At 42.9% G+C, this 19,417-nt stretch overlaps 2 protein-coding genes across 4 annotated transcripts in view; one reads left to right on the forward strand and one right to left on the reverse strand.

Moving 5' to 3' along the window:
* The window catches only part of agap3 (ArfGAP with GTPase domain, ankyrin repeat and PH domain 3), a 119,678-nt gene extending 110,423 nt beyond the window's left edge, over positions 1-9,255 (forward strand). For all 3 annotated transcript variants that reach the window (XM_069684336.1, XM_069684337.1, XM_069684335.1), the window contains exons 17-18: positions 4,996-5,251; positions 6,177-9,255. In XM_069684336.1, the coding sequence (XP_069540437.1) occupies positions 4,996-5,251; positions 6,177-6,413 (493 nt within the window). In that variant the 3' untranslated portion in view covers positions 6,414-9,255. The remainder of the gene's footprint in view (positions 1-4,995; positions 5,252-6,176) is intronic.
* Positions 9,256-15,550: 6,295 nt separating this feature from the next.
* gbx1 (gastrulation brain homeobox 1) lies at positions 15,551-17,669 on the reverse strand. Its single transcript, XM_069685360.1, has 2 exons — positions 17,219-17,669; positions 15,551-16,501 (listed from the first exon to the last, which is right to left on the reverse strand). The coding sequence occupies exons 1-2, from the start codon at positions 17,667-17,669 to the stop codon at positions 15,987-15,989; spliced, it is 966 nt and encodes a 321-aa protein (XP_069541461.1). The 3' UTR covers positions 15,551-15,986.
* Between the last annotated feature and the right edge of the window lie 1,748 nt (positions 17,670-19,417).

Here is a 19,417-nt window from a genome sequence, read left to right on the forward strand (position 1 = left end):
TTCATCTCTGTCGTTTTCCCTCTTAGCCCCCTCTCTGTCTTTCTGCTGCTGTCCCTCTTCCTCGCTCCCTGTCTCTTCCCTCCCCTCGGTTTGTGGAAGTGAAGCCGCTGGCTGCATGGGAATCGGTCCCATACAAGCCGCCCACCCCCACTGCGAGGTCTGTTCAGGCTGGTCAAACCCCAAGACCCCCCTATCCAAAACCTCCACCACCATTTCTCCCCTTCACTGCGTCTATTTGATGTGTCCGCAGTGAATTTGGATCCTGTAGGAAGAGTAGGAGGAGCCGGAGAGGCTTTGATTGTTTAGGAGGACTCAGTGTGTGTTTGAAAGATGTGCGAGTGGTGGGACGGACATCCTCCTCTTCCTATGGACCAATGCACCTTTATTGCAGGCAGTCAGATTGGTCATTCTGGGGCTGCTCCACCGCTGGCTCCACCCCCGCCGTCTCAGTTTCCCTTCCCTTCTTATAAATTCCCGTTCGCCTTTGTCTTTCAGGCTTGACTAATTATCCTTGTTTGTCCCTCTTTATTTGAATTCAGTCATGTGTTCTTGACTCCGTGGGCTGGGTTTAGGAGAATCATTCCGCCATTTGCCACTTAATTAAGTCAGGGTCAGGATCCATTGCTCAACGCAGCGCTGAAAGGACAGAGCTCTAATAGAATTATAAAAGAGGCCTTTCTCTACTGTTAAGGCTGCCTTTATCTAGGTGGGATCTGCGTGGGCAAATGAAAGGGGACACCAGCTCTGGACAGGAGCCCGTTTCCACTTTAAACTCAGTTAGCATGTTGATGTTTGCACAAAGTTTCATTCACATTAAATTCAAGGACAGGAAGTTAAACAAGGATTATCAGCGTTGAGAAATAATAAAGGCAAATTTGTGGCGAAGCAAACCCGGCTTGTTTTTTAGTTAAAAGAGACACAGGCATTTTTATTGGGAACCTTGAGCTCCCCTCTGTCCCCTGAGCAACAGAGAGATTTAGAACAAGTATGTGCTCAAGGCAGGGTGGGGAAATCAGTGTCTGTTGGTCTTGTGTGTGTGTGTGTGTGTGTGTGTGTGTACGTAAGAGTAACCATCAGTTCAATTTCCTAAATATCCCCCCATGCTGTGAAAATTCACTCTCCTTTCCCTCTCCACCTCCCCTCCCGCTCTTTGACATGCTAAATCTGCTGATTTTATTTTTCTTCCTCCTGCGGTGAGGAAGTGTCCTTTTCAAGGGTCTCAGTTTCCCCCCTGACTGTCTAAACCCTACCTCTGTTTGGATTGTTGTTCTTTTTCAAACAAAAGACAGAGGCGGGATTACCATTTCACTTCCTTTCACACTCCGACTTTCAAGTGGCCGCAGCTTAGGAATTTTTTAAGAAACCACAGCCTTGCCTTTCATTTTTGTGTATAAGTCGAGCGCATTAAAAGACGTGCGGTTGAATTTAAAGCTCAGCATCAGCAGTGAGCGAGGCCTTTTTCCCTGCAGGTCTTGGGGGCTGATTTTGTAGCGGAGGATAACAAAGTGTCCTCAGGGCTCCTTTCTGAGATGTTGACGTCTTCTTAATGGCTCTCCTCCTCAGCCTTTTTGTTTCACGTCTTGGTGCTAACTTTCTGCCTCATTTAGCTCATATCAATTCACTGGGCTCTACAGATTCAGCATCTCATTCACGGCCAAGCTTTCTCAAACTAACTTTGGACAACAGCTTTTTAACCACGCTCGGGTTTTTCTTAAAGACGGTCGATTTTTTTGCCTAAAGGATTACGCTGGGTTTAAAAGTTTGTAGAGATACATTATTCTCTTTAGCAGTGAAACAAAAAAAAGTTGTTTTCAAAGAGTCCACCGGAAATAGGAGGGGAGGGCGGGACGGCCCCTTCCTGCTCTGAGCAGTCCACTGCTTCTAAGGCCAATTGATTTGCTAACAGGCTTGTCCACACATAATGACTGAGTAGGGATTGATGGAGGTCTTACACCATAAAACTCTGAGCCACTGCAATTGCCTGCCATTAGGGCTGTATTGTTGCTAGCATAATACCCTCATCCTAAAGAAAAGGTTGTCTTAAGGGGTTAGCCGTGTAAAGGAGTTCTCCCTCTGAGTTTAAGCATATGGGGGCAAAAATGTGCCCATATGCTTATGATTGCTTTAAGACTATTTTAAGATGAGCACTAAGTTGCTTTATGACCTTCTGGTGGTGTTTCGCAGTTTATCAATCTGTGCTCAGCGCTGATAAAGACCTGCTCCTCTTCCATCACATCCTTAACTCCCGTTAGTTTGGGCCGGTGCCAGGCTCCTCTGTGTAAGACAGACTGCTCTGTGAAGTGAGCCTGGCAGCTGACATATGAGTCTGAAAATGGTTGCTGTCTGTGGTGAGTTGGCCGCCCTCACACCTAGCCGCTAAGGTGGTAATAAAGGAGGGTGACTAATGGTGAACTGGTTACTATTGTTAAAACTGCTGCTGTAATTGAAATTGTGCCACTTGGGGGTATACTCGAGGTCACTTCACAGATATTAAAGAAGAAAATCATTTCAGTCTAGCTGTTTGTCAGTGCTGATTGTTTTTTGTCGGGATTTCTAGATTTTCGTGGCGTTTTTCCGGAATAACCAGGACATTGTTTCTGGAAAATTTAAGACATAACGCTGGTAAAATTCAATATTTCTGCTTTTGTAGACGCTAAGAAACAAAGAAGAAACCCACAAAGAAGACACTAAGAAATATTGTCTGTGTAGCTAAATCATGATTCCCTTTATTCCTCTTCGCCATAGAGTTTTATTGTTTCTTCTAAAAACATATTAGCGAGTCCCAATGTTGCAAGTAATATGTTCCTTCACTACACTGAACATGGGCACTGTAGTTTGTCAAAAGTCAAACCTGCATGCGCTGCACCGCTGCTCTTTCTTTTCTCGTGTACCTATCTCAGACGCCATCAGGTATAGTCTGACGATGGTATAGCCTCTGAGAATAACAGTGAACATGTCGGGCGTGTAGCCAGCGGTTAGGGATAAACGGCTTCCAGTCCAGACTTCCTTTTCCGTGTGCTGCATTGTTTACAGAAAAAGAAACCGTTGTCTTGTTTTACATTAACGGGTCTTACCTTTGCTGACATTTTAGCATCGTGATGCACATTTGTAAAAAGTGAAAATGAAGGGTTGTCAGGTCTGTCCTCAAGAAGAGAAGAAAACTTTTACAATGCTCCTTTGTTGAACGCGGATCATTTCTGATGCATTCGAGGAAGTCGGGAAATCTGAACAGCTTTCGTGACACAGCGTCAAGTGAATTGACGCGATACACTTCGCCTGCTTTTGCTCTCTATATGGACTGTTTTTCCTGCATACGCCGCAGCCTGCTGCTACGTGATTGGTCAATATTACTCGGACTACAAGTGCACTACAAACAGACTTGCTGTCCCTAAAGTCCACGTCCCTGCCTGCAGGTTCTATATTTCTATGCAGAATCTGTAAATAGAGATTACTAGTGCGCCAAATGTGCTTTCATCCGCAGGTGGAAATAGTCCCTGACAAATGCACTATTTCTCCCATGTGAGTTATATTTAGAAAAAAACAAATAGTGCCCAAATATTTAAGGAAATTATAGAGTTTTTATTATATAAGTTTAAAACCCATATTTGTGGATGTTCCTGGGGATTTAAGTTTTCAGTCTTGGTGAGTTTAGGGAAATCAGAAAATATTGAGAATTGATTTTTTTATTAGACTCATAGAAAATAGAAAACAGAATAACATCAGCTGTATGCCATTTTACAAACCTGCCAACATAACTAACGCAATCTATTTATCTCCCTTGTATGGAGGTGGAATCAGAAATCTCAGGAGTAGCTCCATCAAATCAACCCAAATGTGTGTGTGAGACCAAATTATATTACAGGTTATACATTTTATATACACGTTAGATTTGATAATCTGTAATCTCCTCTTAAAAGGATGATTTTGGTAATGAAGTTGTTCTGTTTGAGTTTGTTTCCATGTGATTAAGACAAATTAGAATTTAATACCATCCTATCAGTCAGTTTGTAGCTGCTCGTGAGCCTTGGTCCGTTGATAGTGAGTCCCACGAGGGCCTTGTCACTCTAACCGGCGTCCTCGCTTCAACTTATCCGCACAAACCTTCTCCTCTCTGTCACTCACCCGCAAATCCAAACAACAGCGTCTTTCTGCTCCTCTTATCACAGCGGCTGACAGGGTCACAGGGTTACTGCCACACTGGGCATGCTCAGTCATTCACATATTGATATTGATTTTTTTCTCTCTTTCTTATTGGGGCAGTTTGTATGTTGGCGGAGAATGAAACGGGGGTCAAGATGGAGAGCAATAGATAGAATTCTGCCTGATAGAGGAAGGAGCCTTCCCTCAGTCTCTTTTCTCTGCTGTAGACCGGAGTGACGGAGCCCCTCATCCCACCGTCCCTCTCTGGCTGCCATTCAGCCCCATCGATCTGACTCAGGGCCCAGCCACCCCGAGGGAGACGCGGGCTCGGAGACACACTGCCTCTTTTGTGGAGGGGATCCACCAGTTCAGACTGACAGCCGACAGCGCTGATAAAAACACGTCCCCCTCCTTCCTGCATTGTCCGCAGCAGACACGCTGTTCAAGATGTGTAACCTTTAGAAAGCTGGCCGGGCTCTAACCGTCTCTCCGTCGACCATAATCACTAAAAAGTGGAATATTGCCCAAAGCGTCACAGCCTTTGGCATTCTCTCATCTCTGCAGCCAATCTCTCTGTATTATTTCCCACTGTGATAGTAGCTGCTTGTGGTTTTCCTTTGCTCTAATGATTTATAAATGTCACTTCAAACCAGTGTGTCTCTTAGGCCAATTACTCTAATACTTCCCTTGTGTGTCTGCACCTTGCACATGGAGGTGCCTTTAAATCACTGCCTCTGTATAATGAGAAATGCACTGAAAGTTCTTTAACTTTTGTGCCAAACTGCTCGTAGCATGTTCACCATGTTTAACCCTGTCTGACCTGTATTTCGCTTCCTGTCGTTTCTTTCTCTCCAGGGAGGAGAAGGAGCGCTGGATCCGAGCCAAATACGAGCAGAAGCTGTTCGTGGTGGGACTGCCCCAGTCGGACGTGCCCCTGGGGCAGCAGCTGCTTCGGGCGGTTGTGGAGGACGACCTGAGGTTGGTTGTGGTGCTGCTGGCTCACGGCACCAAGGAGGAGGTTAACGAGACCTACGGGGACGGAGACGGACGCACCGCTCTGCACCTCTCCTGCGCGATGGCCAACGTGGTCATCACACAGCTGCTCATATGGGTGAGTTGAAGTTAAAGTTGGAGGTGGATGAATATTGTTATTGTTGGTATTCAGTGTTTGAAGAGTTAATAGAAGAGAAGGTCAACAACTTGTTTCTTTGACTCTTTACATATTATATAATTTGGTATTTCTTTTTTAATCATACTTCCTGCAAGTTTTATTTAATAGGAGAAATTTCATCACGGAAATTCCCCTGGAAATCAGTATCTGCCCATAAATACAATTAACTCAGCTACAGTTGGTGTGAGATTATTTCTGAGAAAAACCCTTGGAAAGTTCTGGGAATCTATGCAATAATACAAATTTATTTCACAACATGGCTGATTAAAGGCTGATTAAAAGCCCTCTCCACACGCTAAGGAATAGAACTCAGTGGAAAAATGTTGAATAATTTATTTATTCATCTTTTAATCCAGACAACAGTCTTTATTTAAGTCTGTAAATGTGACGTTCAAGTGTAGAATGTCAATTCCCCCAAGGTCCTAATAAACCTAGTTCCAAGAAGAATGAAAGCTACTTTGGCAGCATGTTGGCTGTGAATAAATGCGGCTGTGTGGGAAGTTTTGATCAGAATCTTAAGAATGTCTTTGAAGACATCCAGATGCCAAATATATTATCCTCGGTTTTTGGGCCCAAAGATCATCATGAACCACAGTTTAGATAAAGAGTTGGGACCAGCAGCAGATAGAAAATCTGCTCTTCTTTTGATATTTCCATCCGACGTCATACAACTTCAGTACTTTAAAGCAGTTTAAGGTTCAACAATATAAATTAAAGAATCATTGTTCAAATGTTTTTCAGGAATTCATTCAATCTTGGTCTGAGTTTGTTTATATCAACTAGAAATTAATAATTGCATGGACACCCCAAATATGTACATTCTTATATCTGATGTGCCTTTTACACCCGACATTTTCCCCCACAGTACGGAGTGGACGTAAAGAGCCGGGACGCTCGCGGCCAAACACCTCTGTCCTACGCGCGGCGAGCCGGCAGCCAGGAGTGCGGCGACATCTTACTTCAGCACGGTTGCCCCAACGACACGAGCAGCCTGACGTCCGTGCCCACGCCCAACATGAGCCGCCGCAACCCCAACCCTAACCCCAACATCAACAACAACAACGCCCAGTGTGAGCTCAACCGCAGCATCAGCATCATGTAGGAGCCGAAGACCAGCCGCAGACAAACAAAATAAACCCCCTCCACCTCTGTCTGTTCCCAGTACTTCCTCCTCTGTGTCACACTGTGTAACCCAGAATCAGTACCAGCTGAGAGATGTCAGGAGTGATGGACTCGTTGATATTCCAATACGCCGAAAGGAATGGCGTTAGGGGTTCGGACATTGTACATTGTTTGTTTTATATTATTTTTTATTTGTTTTGTGTGTGAAATTCATTCAATCTTGGTCTGAAACGATCACGATCAGCTTTAAGCTTTTTGTTTTTTAAGCGTCAACCAAACAAATGACTCACTTTGGCATTCATACCTTCCCTACGAAAAGCATTTCCTTAATGCTTGAACATTTCCTTTTTATGTCTTCCCCGTCTGCGACATGAACCGAGTTTATAATGAGCGAGAATGAGAAAGTTCCTTTAAATTTCCAAGCCCGATCATAATAACATAAAACCGTGAGGAATAGTTTCACAAGTGACAAAACAGTGATGAGGGAAAGAAAGTAAATCTTCCATGATATCAGTGGCTGTTACAGCTTTAGTAATGATGCATGTCTTCAACACAGCCATCAAACTCTTGACATACCATTCGTATACAAAGGCAAAGCGATTATACTTGAAGAGTCCAAATGATTTAGATACTTAATTCACAAGAAAATGGGTGCAGAGCGTCATAAAGGAGTTGATTGCAGAATTCCTGTCTGGTAAAAGTGAGTCATTTCCTTTGCCGCCCTTATCGCGATCCTCCAGCAAAAGTGTCCACGACGACAAAGGAATTAAGGGGCCTAATGTTTTATGACCATTGAGCCACATGGCTTTGTAGTGGTGCCTCTTCAATCAGAATTCATTCAAATTCAAAGGTTTGATTGAAACAGTGAAATTGTACCATTACGATGTCTTTGTTGGAGTGATTTTCCAATTGACTAGATTGTCTTTAATTGTTTGACGTAGATTCACAGTTTCAAACGATAAACCTGCTGGAAGATCCTTTTTGAAAACGATACTCCTGGGAGCATTTCTTCTTTTGTAGCTGTGAATTACATATACGGTGGTGTGTGTGTGTGTGTGTGTGTGTGTGCGCATCCATACATAACTGTACGATACGTGTGTGCTTATGTCTGTAACCGTTAACAGGGCATTTCTCTTTGTAAACATTGGAGAAAGGGCACTGGAGAGAAGACATCTGCAGAGAAGAGTTGGGGACATAACTGTGTTTTAATGTACAGACCTCTGTAAAGAAGTAGTTCTTGTTCCTTCACCTTAATCCTTATAAGAACAGTACGGACTAACTCTGAAGTTTAAAGTCAAAACAACACTTTACTTTGCCCTAAACCTCCGTGCCCTCCTCTGTCCTGATAACCTGTCAGCCTAAACGCAGGGAAGTTGAAGCAACATTTAGGGATTAAAATTAGTAAAGAGGGTTATAGAGGGAAGTTTAATTAGTTTGACTCTCTTAGCATTAATACAGATGTACAGTGTTCCGCAGACATGATAAGCCAATTCATTTGTATAGTAAATAAGACGTGAGCAAGGAACGAATTCAGGTGGAGTTGGCACAATGTCTACAGTGTGTTTTCCCTTTTAAAACAGCCATTTTTAAGCTTTTAAACCGTCTTGATTTTATGGGTTTACAAAGGCAGGATGTATGTTTACAGAGCAAGTTTTAAACTTGGTACCTTATTCTTTTGTTCCTTTACAGTATTTTTGTTTTCAGAACCCGCGGTGGATGAACTTGTGGTTAAAAGAGGATGTTTGTAAAGCCAGGAGATTAGCTTATTAGCTTTTTCAAACCCAAGATAGCTAACACTTTCATGTCTGTGCCCTACAGAAAAAGAGCAGGTGATTAGCCTAGCCTAACAAACTGTTAGCATGATTTAGCTAAATGTTGAGCGACCCAAACCCCTCTAAATACACAAAGTGTGATTTTTAAATTACCTTTTTTGTAAAAAATCTATCACACAAACTTTTTTTGGTATGTTTTAATCTAGCAGACAAAAGAGCAGAGAGAGCTAAGCTCACTTTATCCCCCTACTTCTTGTGGTTATGCTAGCTAAACTAAGCTAACCACCTCCTCGCTCTAGCGCCATACTTAACGCACAGGCATGAGAGTGGTTTCTATCTTCTCATCTAACTCTCAGCAAGAAAGCAAATAAGCATATTTCCCAAAATATTAAAGCAAGACATCCTGAACCCTGCCACAACTTCACCCAGACAGCTTCGTGTTTACTTGTACTGTACAGTGGTACTGGCCTTATTTCTGACTTCTACTTGACCAACAACATTTCAGTGTCCGAGAGGATTACTGAGAGGAGTTTGATGTGTATAGTGCTTACCTGAACCCTTATTTACATACTGTAGATTCTAAAAGAAACACTAGAAACCTGCCTGTCGTCCTCTAAACACATGATGAAGTGTACATATTAGCTTGATGCTTTTATCTGAAGCTCCTCCTAGAGAAACAAACTAAACTGGTTTTAGGTCAACAGTCCCCTTGACCCCATGAACCATTTTTTTGATATGTTGTTTTTGTTTCTCTTCAGGCATATTTTTAAGGTACTTTGAGTTTGGTCTCAACACTAACCGACCATCTTTGGTACTTGTGTATAATGATGTACATTTGACATATTTATAATGCAGTATGTAAATATCTTTTTGGTTTTTTGTTTATGTTCCAGTTAATTTTCCTGTTGTAATTCCTTTTACGTTCAGAACGTGAAACAAAGCAAAAGCTAAAGAGTAACTTGTTGTATGCTTGGATGCTTGGCTGACTGTTGACCTATTAATAAACACTCAAATAAAACGATGTAGCCTTCCCTGCATTTAGGGAATCAACACATTTGTCTTGTCAACGTGTTGTTCGTTCATCGTCCATCACGCTTCCTGCCGCTTCTTGTACATGACCCGCTGCCGCTTAACTGACAAGGTGAGACTCCCTTTCAAAGTAAAAGCCTCACTATCACTGCAACAAGTGCTTCCATTTCACCTTTTCCCCTTTTTGCATGTTCAGTCATCAAACTTCACGGAGAAATTCAGCGTCACTGGAACACTCCTGTTCATCCAAGACGACTCGACCAAGCCTTGTTTGAGGTAAGTAAAGCGACCCCTCCACTTCCTGCTTGTGGGACCCCCCGACAGTTGCTGAAAGAGGATTAAGATAAAGAGCCGGGCTTAGTGTCAGGCAGCACAACACGGTGGGGAAAAGTGAAAGGTCTCAGTGTTCAGAGGAGTCAAACCCTCACTAATCCACTTCTTATTTCCTGCTAATCTCGTCTCAGCATATCTTCATCCCCTTCCTCTCTCTGTTGGCCGCCATTGTTTGAGCTTTATCACCTGGTTTATCTTCGAGTGTTTCCTCTTCCTCCCTCGGCGCGGGCCTGACATGGAGCCACAATGCACTGGGTCACGCTTGAAGAGCCTGAAAACGTATCTTATCAGTTAGCTTACTTTCTTCCTCTGCACTCTTCTCACTGATTTAAAGTGGGCGAGGCTCATTTAGAATATGACGGTGTCACAGAGTTGGTGGGTTGTTTGGTCACAGTCACTGTTTAATCTGAATCAACCACATACACAAACAGACATATTACTTTGTATTTGACTGTTTAACTATTGATAAAACTTTTGTTCATTCATATTCAATGTGATATAAAGCTAAAACCTCTAATGAACTCTGACCTTATTTTACTACATGTATATGTAGGCCACTTTAGAGAAGCAGCAACAAGTTGCAAACTTTGACATATCATTCCTTTTAAAGTCAATGTGTCAAACGTGTCCGCAGTTGCCTATTAAAGGGGACATATTTTAGCTAATTATTCTAATGTGTTTTTGAATCATGTTGATAACGTTTGTTTCCTTTTAAAAACTATACATATTTTAGTTAAATTATTTGGAGCCTCTCCTTCCTCCTGAAACGAACAAGCTGTTTTGCCATTCAAAGCTTAGACCTGCGCCACGATTGGCTGACAGTATTTGGAGTGACCGCGTAGCCCCTCCCCCACGTTTGCGATCCTGCACTGTCACTCCAAAGTTATAGAAAACATGGCCGCTCTAGGATCGGTTATTCGGCGTTATATGTACGAGCCAGAATCACCAGGAAGTATCGGAATGGTAAGTTGAAATCTTGACAGCGACTTGACTACAAGCGAGTGCAAGAAGGCAGCCTGAGGTGAACGACGGTAAATGACGATTGGTTGATTTTAGAGAAAGCAAGGTTCTACGTAGAAACCTGCAGCTGTTCTGAACGGCCCGTTTCAGAGGGGACTTTTAAAAAATGTAATTCTGGAAAAACACAGAATTATGCAGTTTTCCACTGTGAACAATAAACACCCCGAAATGTGAAACCCATGTAGAATATGAGAATATACATTTAAAAGATATGAGTTCAATGTCTCAGATTTGTTAGCAACAGTTGCCTGTTAGTACATCCAGCAGGGAGCAACATCAGCATTTAGTACCTCCACCAAGTAGTTTGGATGTTTTGCGGTCTGTCTGTCTGTCTGTCTGTCTGTCTGTCTGTCTGTCTGTCTGTCTGTCTGTCTGTCTGTCTGTCTGTCTGTCTGTCTGTCTGTAAGCAGGATTCAAGAAAAAGTACTGGATGTTCATGAAGCTTTGTGGGGGGTCTAGAATGGGCAAAGAAACAACCTTTATTCTTGGCAGCAAATTTTGATCCAAGTAATAAACAAGCTATTATTAGTGGATCCAACTCACAAACAAGCAAAAGTAATAACAAATTGCATTATTATTATTATTATATTGGAAATGTATCCAGACATATACTGCAAAAAAAGTTCTTCTCTGGTTCTACTATTTATAGGTTTGTGTTTTATTGTATTCAATATTTCTTCCCACTTCCAAATAAAATGTTGTCAGTGAGGTCTTTTATTTGCAGAAAATAACAACTGGTTAAGATGACCAAAAGATGCAAAAATATGTTTTTCAGAGCTTTAATAATGCAAGAAAACAACTGTTAAACAACAGAACATTAATGTTTTAACTCAGGAGGAGTTCACCAATCAACATTTGCTGGAATAACCTGGTTTTTAATGACAGCTTTCATGCACCTTGGCTGTTAGGTGACGTTATGCCACAAACATGGGAGCTGCATGCTGCTTTGTTTGATAGCTTGTTACAGTTGGTCTTCCTCTTGATCACACTCAGGAGGTTTTCAGATCCGGATTGGGCTGGCCTTGACGTTTAGAGAGATAATTTAAGGAACATTTGGAGTGGTCTCTTGAATGTTTCCAGAGCTGTATGGCGCTTGAAGATTGTCGTACAAGCCTGGAATTTTGGTGTTGGCAGAGGTCTGCGCTCTCCAAGTGTAGTTTGTAGTTGTGTTTGTGCCGCAATCTAAGTCCAATGTAAACTCTCCTTTTAGCTCAGAGTTTGTTCGCCACCAACTTGCTGCAAAATTCACTATGTTCACCAACCAGTTGCTAACTGTAGCTAGCGTGCCTGGAGTTTTTAAGCTTTCCTTTCTGCTTGACACGACTCTAATGAGAGAATGTGACCCATAAACAAAACAAAGCAATGACATAAAAGATGCTAAAAATGCTCTAGACGTTCAGGTCTGATGCAAACTACTTCTACTGACAGCTTCTTTCACATAAATCTATTATCATGACCCTTGGTGATATAAAATTATTGATTATACCTGCTTTGAGTAAGAACCCGGTTCCTCACAGACTTTAAATATCCACATTTTAAGTCTGTGCTTAAATAAAATAGACTGAATCACATTAATTCTCCATCAGGTGACACATTTAACCAAAAGCATGTGTCCTGTTATTTATCGCCGTGCCTCACACACCTCCCGGCCACTCGTGTTTGTTGTGTTGTGTCTGAGCGCTCGCTCGCGCCGCTGTGTGTTTTGATATTTCATCAGGGCCTGCTAAACAGTGAGGAGGGCTCTCTGCCGCCCACCTCCTCTCAGACAAATTGCCTCCAAGATTGCAGAGGTGGGTCTGAGGCTGATGGATGGCTACACAAAGACCTGACGAGACCATATTTGCAAACATTAAAATCATATTTCCATAACATGTAGGAGCTGCTTGGCTACGGGCCACTTTAACAGACGTGCCCGGTCATTACACAAATGTCGCTTTAAGGTGGTTTGTCTCACGTGCTCGTGTCTTCATTTGGACGGGATGCAGTTGCTCCCCGTTTTTTTTCCTCCTCCCTTCACCCTCTTAACCTCTTTAAGCTGTAATTACATCCACTCTGCTCCCTCCATCTGACCATCTCTCCCTCCAGACGTGAACAACCATTTATCAATTTCAGCTCCATCATGTCTGACCAGTACATCCATGTTGCCCCCTGCCCTCTCCGACTGACCCAAACCCTCGTCTCCTCTTTAATTTCCATATCCTTGAACCTCTCGCTAATCAGACGATTTCAGCTTATCCCTGCCTCTTTTTTCTCTCCTGCCTGCTTCATCCCCACCTTCTCATCCTCCTCTCTCTCCCCTTTTGTCTTACATAAACGCTCCCTTCCCATCCCTCTCTCCCGTTCTCCCCTTCCCCTCTCTCTTCCTCTCCTCTTCCCCGTTGGCTTTTGCCTGCATTTCTCTGTTAATTTGCCTGAGAATGCATTAGCTGTAATGAAGGCTGAGGGCCGAGGGAATCCTCCAGGGTTCCATTAATCATCCCCCCTCAGACAGGCAACCTTGATTACAAGTGGCAAGAAATTCATTAGAGCCGGGCCTCTGACAACTCTTATCTCCGCCACTAGATCTGACTCATTAGGCAGCCAAATTAAAGCTATGATGGCCCTGATGAAACTCATCGCTTGTTTATCTTGTGCGATTTGATGCATCTGCCCATACATCACTGCAGCCGCCGCCGTCCGGACCCTCCCAAGAAGTCAGGCCTGCAGTCGACAAGGAGCAGCCTGAGCACATACAACCAGGAAGTAATGAGGTCCCTCGTTTTACTCTTCCTCCCTCCTCTTCTCTCTCTCTCTCTCTCCAGGTGGGAATGTGGAAACGGTTTAATGTCTTTGCTGTAGAGAACTTCTGATATTTCAATCTGTGGTTTAAATAGCAGAGAGATACAGACACTGTCTGGAGGTGTTCAGTAAGATTAATTACTATATTTACTCATAAAGGTATTTACAATTCAATTCAATTCAATAAACTTTATTGGCAGGGATTTAATAGAGACAATGTTGCCAAAATGAGAGGTGGTAATCAGATTTAAAGGGAAAGAAAACAAGTTCAAGGTGTGTGTTACTGTGTGTGTGTTTACCTGTTCCGAAGTAGGCCGTTTAAATAAACACAAAATCCTTAACATCCAAATAAAGCGACAGTCTTTTAGATGAGTAAATGTGGTAACATGTCCCTTCTTTAAGTCGTAATTAAACAAAAATAAAAGTTGAATAAAATAGTCCCATTTTCAGGATCTCCAGTATACCAACAACAGCCGTGACCTTAGTGCCCGAGCCGTGTCGCGTCTCCGCCCTGCAGCTCATAAACTCTGAAATAGCCGTTTGCACTCTGGCACAACGTCGTGGAAGTGACCGTCTGCATTAGTCAGCTGCTGGACCATAATAAAACTTCCACTGACTGCTCCCTCACACCACCATCACTCCTTCAATCCCCATCCAAGTGTCACAGTCTTGATGTATGAGGTGGACGGCGGAATAAAGTTTACTCATGGTGCCCGGGTCATGAAATGTCTCTGAGGTCACACTGAGATCAACGTGTGAATTAAGAGTCAAGAATAGAAAAACACCATATTTTGGCTAAATATGTCCTAAGAAGCAGGCTGGTTAATTGAATAAAATATTAATACTAATGAAATATTTGAAAAACCCTGCCCTGCCGTCATAGTTCAACAGGTGCTGCTGCATTAGGTGAAACATGCTCCAGGCCTCGGTCTATTTTGGAAAAACCAATCACCTTCTCTCATCTGAGCTGAAGTGAAATTATTCCAACATGAGCCTTTTCTGGAAACACCTCAGAGAAAGCCAGAGAGAGGCATGCATATATGAAAGTTTGTACAAAAACACCAGCTTCCTGTAATCGTATAGCTGTGAGGCCAGACATTATTGTGTGTGCAGTTTGTTCTAACTCTGCTGCTCTGACATTTACATCCCCATCTAAGTGTTGAAGCTGGGCCTCGAACGCTGTCATGTTTGTTTGTCCTTTTAGTCTTGCAGAATAATTCTGCAAATATATTGTGAATTCTTTTAAAGCTATATGAATCACCTTTTACGCTGATGAAATGCATCAAATATTCTCCCATAAACACATTTCACTTCTAAAAAAAATATCTACAGGTGTCTATATTTAGATAACTATCAAATAAATTCTCATTATAAATTAGTTCTGTAAAGAAAAAAGCATTATTAAACTAAAGTATTGTGTGATAACATGGCCTAATGGTTTCTAAATTCAATTTTAAGCTTGTTTATTAATTCACTTCCTGTTATGATTCATATTCCCACACGCCATTTTTATTATTTCACCAAAATAATTTCGCGTCTCTCTCTCAGGTTAGTGAGAGCTGCTGTGGGTTTGTATTCCCTCAGCAGTGACTGACAGACCAGTTCATTACAGAGTGTTGAATGTGTTCAGTCTAACGAGGCTCCATCAGCTGAGACCACATGGCCTCCTGAAGACAAATCAATCACTCATGGTATTTTTCTCTTTTAAAAAAAAAAGGGGCCCTTAAACATTTCCTGGTGTTTCCGGGTTAAAACAAAAAGTAATTTTGTAACTCTAAAAGATTAAAACCAACAAATGCGCAAACGCAGCAATGACGTAACGACGTAAAATGTTAAAGTTTTAAAGTATCAACGCAGAAGCCCTTTAAATATTTATAATAAAAGTATCCCATTGTTTTTCAGAGATGCATTTATACATTTTGAAATTATTTTAAAATGTTCAAATCATAAAATTAAAGATAAAAAATATTAATTTTAAGTATTTTTTTCCCCCTCAATAATGTACAAATAACCGCCTGACTGCAGTTTGTTTGCTGCTGTTGGATTAAAAGGCCACATTTTTCATTCTAACCACACAAAATGATTCCCAGACATTTAAAAAAACATTGTTACTCCTCTCTGAACAATAAAGATTCAATCTGGATTCAAACGTTCGTATAAAGCGATTTATTAGGTCAATATATTTTACACGTGTCCCTTGTTTGGTCATTATTTCCTTCACATCTTCTTTTTTTTTTCACAAACAGCTGTCAAAGGTGGATCGATCAGTCACCGAACAAAATGTCAAACCGTCTTTACATGCAAATGTGCTCAACAAATTGTACCAAACACAAAACGAAAATGCAGCTTCACCAAATGAGGACATGCACAACAGAACATATAAATACTTAAAAAATCTTTACAGTCTCATCTCATAGTGCCCATTTGTACCAGTGTTACCCATTTATATGTACATATTCACAGCAGAATAAATAAAAAGGACAGCTTGTTGCAGAATATTTGATCCTCTCCTCTGCTCCGTCTCACCTCTCAGACAAAATAATCGACTCCTCCTTTTTGTGCTTCATGCGTTCAACATGTAAGTGTTTTTTATTTTGAATATCTGTGGTGTGTCTATGAGTTCACGGCCGGGTCCCCTGCTCTATCTGTTGGTGCTGACTCCTCACCGCGAACCTGTTGACGTGCACGGGGATGGGGACCACTATTTTGGGGTTTCTCACCGGCTCTCCTGACCGGTTGTTCACGTTGCCGGCTTTGATCCGTTTCCACTTGGCCCTGCGGTTCTGAAACCAGATCTTCACCTGCACCTCGCTCAGTTTAAGCGCGTGCGCGATCTGCGAGCGTTCAGTCAGAGAAAGGTACTTTTTACAGTGAAACTCCTTTTCCAGTTCGAGCAGCTGCTCGCTGGTGAAAGCTGTTCGTCTCCTCCGGCTCTTCCCCGCGGAGCTGCCGGGGGGCAGCGCCTCCTGAGAGCCGGTCTTTAGTTTGCTCTTCTGGGTCAGGGAGCCGCAGTTGTTCCCGTCAGAGAAACTTTCGTTCTCGCTGTCCGCGGAGCTGTCCTCGCGGTCACTGCACGCGGTGTCTGCGGATTTTAGGTCCAGCTTCTCGTCGTCTGAGCTGTACAGTTTGGTCTCACCTAATATGTTAAAAAGGAGCAAAGAAATTCTCATTAGGTCACTTGTTTATGAGCCAAAAGGCCAGAAGCAAGCATTACGCAATGTCTCACAACACTAGACATCAGTCATTGCTTCTTTTAGCAGACTTGTAGAGATAATAGAGATAATAACCAAGAAAAACTTCTGAAAAACTCCTAAGAAATATGTTTTACATCTAGCAACATTATCTGTGTAAATGTGTCTATTACAGCTGCAGTGTGTGTGTGTGTGTGTGTGTGTATACAGTGTGTTGCTATACACGTTTTTAGCTGTTTTAGCTACTTGGAACAGATTCCACCTTCTCCTAAACAAAACCAACAGCTGAAGTTTTGAAATGTGGTTCAGCAACTCTCCAATTTAATATCATTAGAATTATATGAGGAACAATTTAGAAATAATTGAAAGTACGGCCTGTTCGTATGAAATTGATGTACCTGGAAAAACAGACTTTACAGCTCCACTGTCATCAGGCTACATCCCACAAAATGTAGATACATCGTGTATCATCAATATTTAATATGCTACCCAGCAACAAAATTGATGTAACAACTTTAACTTTCGTTTTAATTATTCTCTGAGTCCGGACACCAACTAACTCTACTTTTACGCATTTTTACGCACAGTGGTCACTTTTACGCAACAGCTCTGAGGTTTGAATTCGATAAAATACGACAAACAAGTAGTAAAAGCGTGCTAACCTGATATTGTTTGAAAAGTTTCCGAGAAGTTGAGCAGCTCGGAGCCCTTGTCCCGGCTGTGCAGCTCCTCGGAGTGCGGACTCTCCTGCCTCCTCGTTCCGGGATCTGCTGCGCTCAAACGCGGGCCTGGGAGCTCTTGTGGCGGGTAGAAACTGTCCGGTGGATCCGAGAAACTCGGCATGGTGGTGGTGAGCGCGACCATGGATGGCACCCCCTGTCCCAGACTGGCACAGAACGTGTTAGTGAGGCGTCCCGCAAAAGAGGCCAGAGGCGCGAGAGGAGGTATCCCAGACGATAAAGGCGAGTGGGATAAAGCTTGCGGGATAACCAGAGGTCTGTACGGCATGAACATGGGGTAGCCCGTGTAGAGCAGGTGTCCCGGTCGGGGCTGAGGGGTCCCTATGAGGGAGTCGATTGAGAACGCCGTCCCTTGGCCGCCTGGTCTCTGCATTTTTGCAGGCAAACACTTTTTATTTGGTGGAAACTTGGAAAGCAGGTGTCCTCTTTTTCCCTCGGCGACGCGTAAAACTTTCAGAGCAAAGGAGTGGAGAGAAAGTAGATCCTCCGCCGTGTTGTCATCCCTGGGAGTGAGTGGACTGCTTCTGCTTCTCCGGTTCTCTGCTCTCTGCCTGCGCTTTGTTGTGAGCCCCTGCGCTACCTTTTCCCTCTTATTTGTCACACACTGAGACATAAACACACGCTCTCTGTATCTATCTACCAACTCCTGCCTCCGCCCCTCTCCCAGGGACCTTGTGTGTGTGTGTGTGTGTGTGTGTGTGTGTGTGTGTGCGCAGGGAGAGAGAGAGAGGGCGAGAGCGCATTGGTTATCATCTGCAATACAAGAGGAATGAAAAGGGGGTGTTTCCCTGGGGGCTCATCCATCTTCCTCAAATTACGCTTCATTTCCTTATTCAGCCTCTGACTTTTTGGCCGTCTTGAGAGGCGGTAGTTTCCCAGTGGAGACCAAATAGACGGGTCGCCCCCCCCCTCCAGCCCTCCTCCTCCTCTTTTGCCAGGTTCACCATTGACTGCAAAACGGTGTGAGAGACTGCTCCAGCCCTTCCCCTTCTATAATCGTTGACCACACCAACCCAATCAGCTATTATTAATTTTGATTGATGATAAGTAATTACTCTGGATTCAAGGGACAGCGTAAAACAACGGCGCCTTTTGTTGGAATATTGGGGCCGATGGGCATCAGAGTGAGGAGGGAGGGGAGGCAGATGTTTCTCCGCTCTCTGGCCCTTTCTCCGCGGATAAAAACAATGCGTTCGGCGGCTTCGGGAGAAAAAGAAGTGCTGCAACAATTGTTCCCTGGAGAGAGATACTCTGCGCGAAATTAGATCCCGATAAAAGAGCTTTATGCGAGGTCAACTGCAGCGTGGACACACTGTGGCCAAAGTCAAATCGAAGTGATGTCACTTAGTTTGAACTCGGGGGAATTATTTAAAAAGATGTGAATTATTAACTTTACCGTTAATCTGACATCTAAATCCTAAAGCTTTTTTATAGATCAAATAACACACTGTCTCTGACGCGTTTAAGGAGACACAAATCATCCCTGATCAAAAATGCATGTGCAGAAAAAAAAATCACTTTTCTCTCTCCTTTAAGCACTGGTTTAATCGCAGATCATTTCACCTTTTAAATGGGAATGGGAACTGATGATGATTAGCCCTATTGAGTCCTGGGTGCCCGGGCTCTCCAACCGGTCGTCTGATTGCACGAGGACATAAACATATCACCAGCGGCTCTGATTAGCGGCGGAGGGCCAGGCCGGGCTAATTCTTATAATTGCAAGTGACTCCAGCAGCAGCAGCAGCAGCAGCAGCCCGGTTTGATCCAATGAAACCATCCTTTTAAGGAGCGATTCTGAGGTTACAAAGGTCCTCTTTACACTTTTTATTAGTCGCAGTGACCAAATGAAATTTACAATCATGTAGAATAGTCATCATTTGGAACTATTTTCTCTCTTGCAAAAATGGTTTAATACACGCACCCTTAATAGGGGTTAATAAAAATGCCTGTTAAAACAAAATAAGCTCTATATTTTAATTGTCCAAAGATTAAAACCTTGTTAAATATAAGGAAATTAATTCTGGAGATATATGTCATTTTGCTAAATGTGACCACGATGCCTCCAACACAACGTGCATTAAAAAAAAAACTGATGCGAGAGACAGACAGGTGTAACTCACT

The sequence above is a fragment of the Semicossyphus pulcher genome, unplaced genomic scaffold, assembly GCF_022749685.1.
Source record: "Semicossyphus pulcher isolate SPU_LCO1_2020_fin unplaced genomic scaffold, fSemPul1.0.p SCAF_7, whole genome shotgun sequence".
In the NCBI taxonomy this organism is placed as follows: domain Eukaryota; kingdom Metazoa; phylum Chordata; class Actinopteri; order Labriformes; family Labridae; genus Semicossyphus; species Semicossyphus pulcher.